Below are 8507 nucleotides of genomic sequence, written 5' to 3' on the forward strand. Positions count from 1 at the left end.
CCCTGTAGGATCCTGCACTGCCTGGTGTCGGTGCTCTTCCAGATGACCATCCTGAGGGACTTAGAGAAGCTGGCTGGCTGGCTGAGGATCTCTATCATCTACATCGTCTCTGGCATCACTGGCAACCTGGCCAGCGCCATCTTCCTACCCTACAGAGCAGAGGTACAGTACTGTAGATACACTGATCATATAGGTCTAGTGATATCACTGGTGTAATTATGGGATATTTGTTTGTTTATGATGCAATGCAGCCATAATAAACAAGAATCTCAAATGTCATTTATTTTGTTTTGTTTTCATTCCACTGGCTGTCCCTCAGGTGGCAGGAGGCCAAGTATTTAACTGCCAATATGACACAATGTGTGTCTCTCTTTCTGTTCTCCTGCTCCCTCTCCCCCTTCCTCCCCAGGTGGGTCCAGCTGGCTCTCAGTTTGGTATCCTGGCCTGTCTGTTTGTTGAGCTGTTCCAGAGCTGGCAGATCCTGGAGCGTCCGTGGAGGGCTTTCACCAAGCTGTTGTGTGTCGTCATCTTTCTCTTCTCCTTTGGCATGTTGCCCTGGATAGACAACTTCGCCCACATCTCCGGATTCATCTCTGGACTCTTCCTCTCCTTCGCCTTTCTGCCATACATCAGGTGAGAGCTGGTTTGATTTAGTAATATTTGGGGGATTTTTTTGTGTATGTAATGTAAAGCGCTTTGAACTACTTAAAAAAAAAGAATAATGTGGCTCAGATCTAAATGGCTCAGTTGGTTCTGGGTTTGCGGCCTCATATGCCTGAATATATTAGGTTTTACTGTAACTTTAAGTTACTTTGGGTAATATTTGTATATATTTTATTATTACATTGAAATTAAATATGGCCTCAAGGTTATGCTATACCCTTTAATACGTAAAACACTAATATTGATTTTATGATCTTATTCTCCTTATTATTTCCAGTTTTGGCCGTTCGGACATGTACCGTAAGCGTGTCCAGATCTGTGTGTTCCTGTTGGTGTTCCTGGGTCTCTTCTCAGGACTGGCTGTACTGTTCTACATACACCCGGTCAAGTGTGAGTGGTGTGAGTACCTCACCTGTATTCCCCTCACTGACAAGTTCTGTGACAAGTACGACCTCAACGCCCACCTCCACTGACCAGGCCTTTGACTGTACAATTGCAATGACTAGAATGGACAATCTCAAAGAACTATAGCCTCACGCGCCAGGATAGCAGGACGAAAGGGTCGGCTGGTGAACAAGACTCTAAGCAACGTCACGGCATGGACCAGACCGGCGGCCATATTTGGTGTAGTATTCAGGACATTGGATGTGAAGATTGCCAATCTTGGAAAAATAACTGTTGATCTTAATAACTGTTGATCTGTCTCCATTTGATTTTGTTTATTTGGACATTGCTAGCGAGTGACCTGTCACTTTCAAAGCATAAATCCTTAAAGAGAGAAGGGGGGGGGGGGTTAAATGTGACTGTTGCCTTGCCGCTGCTCTTATTAAAAACAGACACAACAGCACCACTTTGTGGCCGTCAGACCACATACAGCTGTGGAGGGATTTTGTTTTGTATTTTTCTACACACGTCATAAAGCTGACGAAAAGTTGTATTGGTTTATTGGATGACCTCAGACAGGGAATATCTCACAGGAAAGAAAGGGGATTCCTGCAGTACTGTACGATGACTGCCTCTGGTGCCTTGGTTATTACTGCCATATCTAGGTCCAAGTCTCAAATGGCACACTATTCTCTATACCAGAGGTTCCCAAACTTTTTCACTCAGGCCCCCTTCCAGCGTTGGAGAACATCTCACAATGGCACAAGCATTGTTCATGACACCAAGTGTTCACACCCCTCTTGTTGGCAGAGAGTTGTAAATGCTTATTTCCTGCAATTCTAGACATTTTGCAGAGCCTAATGTGTATTCATGTGATATTTGAGTAACTCAAAAATTACAACAAAATCTATGGGCTAAAAAACATTAGCTGACATGGGTTAGTTATAAATAGGTTATAAATAGCTCTCTAATGTATGCAATGACTGACATGACAAGAGGAACTAATGATGCACTACCCAATATCGAAAATGCACCTTTTGCATTCAACTATTACAAATTACAAGTGTTTTTTTTTTAGTTGGGGGTGGGGGGGCTGCCGACCCCTCACACCCCCTTGGGTAACCACTGCTCTGTACAGTGAACTATATAGGGAATAGTGTGTCATGTGTGCCCTATATTACACTAGACAAGACACTTGTAGGTTAACATGTGTACTGCTGTCTAAGTGGTGGTGAGTGTTTGGAGGGTAGCGTTTTAGCTACCTGCTTATCTGTACCTGCCAATACAGCAACACAAACTGACGCTTTCTGTCTGTGTGTCCAATTTATTTCTGTTGTGTGAATGTGTGTGTGTGTGAGGGATCTGAAACTGTCTTATGCCTTGTTGCACATGCTTGCTTCCCCCAGTAGATGGCAGAGTTGCTTTGAGTAAATGGCTGCCATCAGGAACATGTAACGTACACAAGATGCATGTCTGATGTCCTCATATACCCTTAAACAAACTTAGTCTGAATGGCTCTTAAAGTAAGATATATAATGCACACATTGTGTGCATAGAAACATTTCTAGTACTCTGTGTTATCGACATTGTCTCTGCTAGGGGATTTGTAGGCTAATGTCGACTACAGACCTATGTTGTTCCGTGGCTCTGGCCTCGTGATTTAAACGTGACATGTTTATCCCACACAACTCTTAATGGTGCACTTCAAGACATTTCTTTTGTCGCTGACTAATTATCTCTGCCTCCCCTTGAGTCGCCAGCCTCTTCCCACGCATACACACACACACACACACACACACACACACACACACACACACACACACACACACACACACACACACACACACAGTCTGTAATTTATGGTGCGCTTCAAGTCCTCTCTCTTTTGCCGTTTACTAATTCTCTCTTCCACCCCCCTCTCCTTGAGTCACCAGCCCTTACACACACACACACACACACACACACACACACACACACACACACACACACACACACACACACACACACACACACACACACACACACACACACACACACACACACACACACACACACACACACACACACACACACACACACACACACGCACGCACACACACTGAGTCTGTAATTCAAAGTTAATCAGTGCGTCGACTCCACTCAAGCCTCCTGTCGATAGAAAGCTGAATATGACAAACCCTTATTTGCAGCCAATGTATATTTAGGAGCTATTCCATGAATCCCACCTTACAGATGCTTCTCTGCCTGTAGACTGAATGCCATATTACTTTCACCCATCCAGCCCTTTTAGATGGGACTAGTTTAGGCTCACTTTCTCCTCTCAACTGAATGCATTTTCAACCGTATATCTCTCCCCCTAAAAATGTCTCTCTCACTCTCTTTGTTTTTCTCCCATTCTCTCTCTAAGACAGCTGAACAGCTGAGGCGGGCACACAGTGCTGTTAAACTCACCCAGCCTCTCTCTTCCCATCCTATCCTCCCCACCATCCCTTCCCTCTCCTCCATCCATGGACCTATGGAGATGCTAATTTGATTTTAAGTGGGCAATACCCCTTCCTTTCCCTCTCCACATCAGCCGACTAGATGACCTCTGTCTGATTAGCAAACTGCACTGGGTCATATGTATCAAAGAGAAGGGGACATGCTGTCTGGCCTTTTTACCTCTTTCTCTCACCACTCTAGTTAAGTAAATGTTTTATTCATTTTCTGTGTCTTATTTGGACATTAGTCATTGGTCCCCCTTTACAATACATACCCACTTTAATTTAACTAGGCAAGTAATTTAAGAACAAATTATTATTTTCAATGATGGCCTAGGAACAGTGGGTTAACTGCCTTGTTCAGAAGAACAGATTTGTACCTTGTCAGCTCGGGGATTTGATCTGGCAACCTTTCAGGTTACTAGTCCAGCGCTCTAACCACTAGGCTACCTGCTGGTTACTAGTCTAACCTTCTAACCACTAGGCTACCTGCTGGTTACTAGTCCAACGCTCTAACCACTAGGCTACCTGCTGGTTACTAGTCCAACGCTCTAACCACTAGGCTACCTGCTGGTTTCTAGTCCAACACTCTAACCACTAGGCTACCTGCTGGTTGCTAGTCCAACGCTCTAACCACTAGGCTACCTGCCACCTACGTTATTAATCACGCCTTCCATAGAATAACCATTGTGGAAATGTTATGTCTGTCTTTCCAATCCTAAGCCATAGTCTTACATCAGATAGTGCAACGCAGTGTTGTAGTACTTGAGTCCAGAACTCAGACTTGATGTTGTCAGAAAATCTTTCTCCCTTGCTCAATTCACTGCAGTAGCTACTGTATTAGCTAGCTATCCCTACTAATGTTCAGCACCGTAAGTCAGCTAGCTTTCTACATTATTAAATGGAACTTCAAAGATTGCTAGACCGCAGCTTTTAGCCTATCAAGGGACTCGCGACTCTACTTGGGACTCTATAGGACTCTGACTCAAACACTAGGGACTTGGGACTCTATAGGACTCTGACTCAAACACTAGGGACTTGGGACTCTATAGGACTGACTCAAATGTTAGGGACTTTGAACTCAATTTGGACTCAAGTTGTTGGGACTTAGTGAACCATTGTATGGGTAGTTCATTTAGTTAAATTGCTACAATTGCAACTGCTCCAGCCTCTCTAACTTATTGTGTGTGTGCATATCGGAGGGATTGAAAATACATTTCCGTCCCGTATAAACAAATAAAGTCAATATTTCATCTCTTATAAAAAGGGAATTTGAACTGTATCTCTTTTTATCCATGTCAATGTTCTAAATGGAACTTTACCTGCTGAATGAATAGAAACTGTAATCAATGAAATAACCTGCGGAAGACATTTACTGCAAACAGAAATGTTTTTCACTGTTTGTCACACCGGCTAGTCTCTCCACCCACTGGTGCCCATTGCCCAGTAAACTCCTGTTATACTAGAAAGCACAACTTTGGCTATATCGATTCATTAAGGTTATTGGGAAATCGATGCAATCAGAACTACTTCACAAAAATTCAACAATCAAGTCTCTGCATGATAATTTAGTCAAATTGCTACAATTTAGGAGATAAAACTGAATTTCAACAGTATCCCCCTTTTAACCATGTCAACGTTCCAAACATAACTTTGCCTGATTTGATCTTTGTGGCATACTGTAAGAATGTAGGTGATTAACTGAGAATTAAACATGTAGTGACATTATTCTGGAAAGAACATTAGATTCATGATGATATTTACCAACCATTTAGTGGTGGAATAAATAAATTGACCTCAACTGTTCAGCTTTTATTCAAGTACAACATATATTTTCATTTTTGTTGCTTCATGGTATAAGAACCTTGTCGGTTCAGTTTAAGGTTAGGGTTAAACTAACCTACCGTAGCAAGCGTGAAAAGACATGGATGGATGAAGGGATGGATAAATGGATGGATTGATAAATGAATAGATAGATGGATATATGGGCAGGCAGGCAGGCAGGTAGGTAGGTGGGTGTGCTACTGCCTCCCTGGCTGGAAAGCCGACCCTGAAACTGGACCCTGACAGCTGCTCAGCAGGTGGTCACTGACAGGCTCTCTCTCTTCATTGTGCCTGGAGCAACACACACACACAGACACACACACCAGGCCCCCAGGCTCTTAGCCCAGGTGAGAGGGGTGGGAGGTGAGGGGGGTGGCAGAGGGTCCACAGTGCACCTGTCTGAGCCCACCTCCACCCCCTCCAATGACACAGTATTATTGTGAATAATAATAGCCTGAATCACACTTGGCCTATCTGCCACCTGGGCTGTGACTGACTGGCCTACTTCCCCCTGGAAGAGAGAGAGGAGGGAGTTTAAGCACTAAGAAAACACTGAGCTAAGCGTATCCACACTGGTTCTCTTTTCTTGGTTTGTTGTTCTTGTGTGACTGACTGTCCCCCTTCCCTCTGGCAGAGAGGAGACACACGGAGAGGAGAGTGTGTGTACTAAGAATCTGCATCTGCTCTTGAAAGGGTGCACATTCAAAAAACACCCTCCTGTCCTGCTGTCCCCCTCCTTTCCTTCACCCCTCACCTGTCAGCTCCAGAACCCGTCCTGCCAAGTCCCTGTGTCCCCCAGCAGCCCTGCAGATGTCCCCCCCGGCCTTAGCCCTGATCCCCTAAGCCCCTTCTCTCTGGTCCTCTGTTTCTAATCACACACACAGAGAGGGATTTGGGTGCCCTTTATAGGACAAATGCATTATGGGTAAGGTCAGAGAGTACAGCGGACCTTATTTCTCTAATAGTTTATTTTCAAAAGATGAGAGCAGAGGCGAGGAGAAGAGAGGGAATCAGTGTACTAATGTATTCACATCCTTTCAAACACACAGATGATTCAGCACATCTCTGTTTAACCCCGGTTAGAGGAAGTAGAAACATTTCCATCCATCATGGTGTATGACGTCACTCCAGAGGGAATGTCCACTTGAGCTCCTGTTCTAAAGAACTAGAACGTCTTATCCACCTGGGCTGTGTTCCACTGACTGTACTGTGTGTTGGGTCAATAGTTGTGAAGAAGCAGGCACCCAATTGTTATATTATGTGCCCTGTGTAAAACCATCAGTGAACAGGGCAGGTAGAGATCTGCCTGGATGGAGGAGCGGTCCGTATCCCTGGTCAGGCTTAATATATTGTCCCCTTCTGACTCAGCACTGGGAACAGAACAAACACACAAACACATGCATTCAAATTTATGCAGGCACACAGACACGAACGGGTGCACACACGCAGGAAAGCTGCTGTAGATTTGGATGAATGCTCATATTATTATTATTTCTCTCAAAATCTTTTGACCTGTGGAAAATCACCCTACATCACTATATTGAATGTGGAAGGCCAGGATCAGCCAGTCCCCACCACTGAAAGTGGGGAAAAAAATGAAATCTCTCTCTCTATTTCTGCTTCATTTAGGAAGAAATTAATTTGTTAAAAACTGTTTACTTTCTCTCTCTTTGAGTCAACTACTCACCTCATCTTATGCACTGCAGTGTTAGCTAGCTGTAGCTTATGCTTTCTGTAGTCGATTAATTCTCTGATCCTTTGATTGGGTGGACAGCATGTCAGTTCATGCTGCAAGATCTCTGATAGGTTGGAGGACGTCCCCCGGAAGTTGTCATAATTACTGTGTAAATCTACAGAAATGGGTGAGAACGATGGTGAGAACCTAGTGAGAACTAAGTTTTGTATTGAAGTCAATGTACTCAGAGGACGGAAGCTAACTGTCCTCCGGCTACACCATGGTGCTAACAAACAGAGTGCTGTTGAGGCTACTGTAGACCTTCTTTGCAAAATAGTGTGTTATAATAAATTATTTGGTGACGTGTGATTATATTTAGTATAGTTTTATCTAAAAAGGATAACTTTTTAAATGTTTTAATTTGTATGAAATTCACTGAGGAGGACAGTCCTCCCCTTCCTCCTCAGAGAAGCCTCCACTGTCATAAAGATGTATATTTTTAACCACTAACCTGTTGATAAAAGTATGTCAGAAGCTGATCCATCAAGTCAATTAATTAAGGCATAATTCTAATGATGTCATGTATAATTTTCAAACATTCAGTCACTTTTTGATATTTTGCTTACATTATAAAGGCAATATGAACTACAGGAGACAATGGCCTGTGCTTAATGTGCTTAAACAATTTTCAATTTTATTCAGATCATCAGTTTACGTTGTATTACTTGTCTCTCCAGTAACTTCTCTCAGGCTAACATCCAAGACTAGCTAGCATGATGCTTGAAACCTATGCTGTTATTAAGTCATTAAATGGGTTACGAAAATGACATGTGTTTGGAACCTTAACGGTTGAGGATTATAGAGCAGGTTTCAACCCTTTACTTCCTGATGCCTTGACAAGCCTTGTGTTTATTGTCTTTGTCTCACTGTCTTTGTCCTTTCAGTGCAGCTAAAAGAGCAGGCACACTCTTTCTGTCTCTTTTTTTACACAAACCATCCAAAACATTGTAATAGGGACCACAATGGAAATAAATCTTACTTTTTAGTGATATACCTGTTATGTTTTTAAAACAGTGCATACATTTTAAAAATGTGTTTTTTTTAACTGGCAAATAAAATCAATCAATAAACCTGTATTTACCTCAAGATGGTTTTGTAATGTCACATACACCGGATGGGGTGCAGTGAAATGTGTTGTTTTGCAGGGTCTTTCTCAAGGCCATATGGACAGATTGTTCACCTTGTTAGCTCAGGTATTTGAACCAGCAACAGTTCAATGACTGGCCCAACTCTCTAACTGCTAGGCTACCTGCCACCCAACCAAGATCACTTCCCTAACCCCCAAAACCTCAAGAACAGAACCCTTGTTATTAGGTCAGGGGAACTCTGTGTTCTATCCGATCTATCTCTGCCGTGGTTGTTTGTTGTCTCACCTCCCTTTATCTTTCCTCTGTTTTATATGTGTCCTGCTCGTCCCCATT

The 8507-nt window shown here is 43.1% G+C and overlaps 1 protein-coding gene across 3 annotated transcripts in view; it reads left to right on the forward strand.

Moving 5' to 3' along the window:
• rhbdf1b (rhomboid 5 homolog 1b (Drosophila)) overlaps nt 1-8160 on the forward strand; it is a 60667-nt gene extending 52507 nt beyond the window's left edge. For all 3 annotated transcript variants that reach the window (XM_064950508.1, XM_064950509.1, XM_064950510.1), the window contains 3 exons: nt 9-162; nt 410-633; nt 941-8160. In XM_064950508.1, the coding sequence (XP_064806580.1) occupies nt 9-162; nt 410-633; nt 941-1136 (574 nt within the window). In that variant the 3' untranslated portion in view covers nt 1137-8160. The remainder of the gene's footprint in view (nt 1-8; nt 163-409; nt 634-940) is intronic.
• The last annotated feature ends 347 nt before the right edge of the window (nt 8161-8507 follow it).

Source organism: Oncorhynchus masou, chromosome 31 (assembly GCF_036934945.1).
Source record: "Oncorhynchus masou masou isolate Uvic2021 chromosome 31, UVic_Omas_1.1, whole genome shotgun sequence".
Classification (NCBI taxonomy): Eukaryota; Metazoa; Chordata; class Actinopteri; order Salmoniformes; family Salmonidae; genus Oncorhynchus; species Oncorhynchus masou.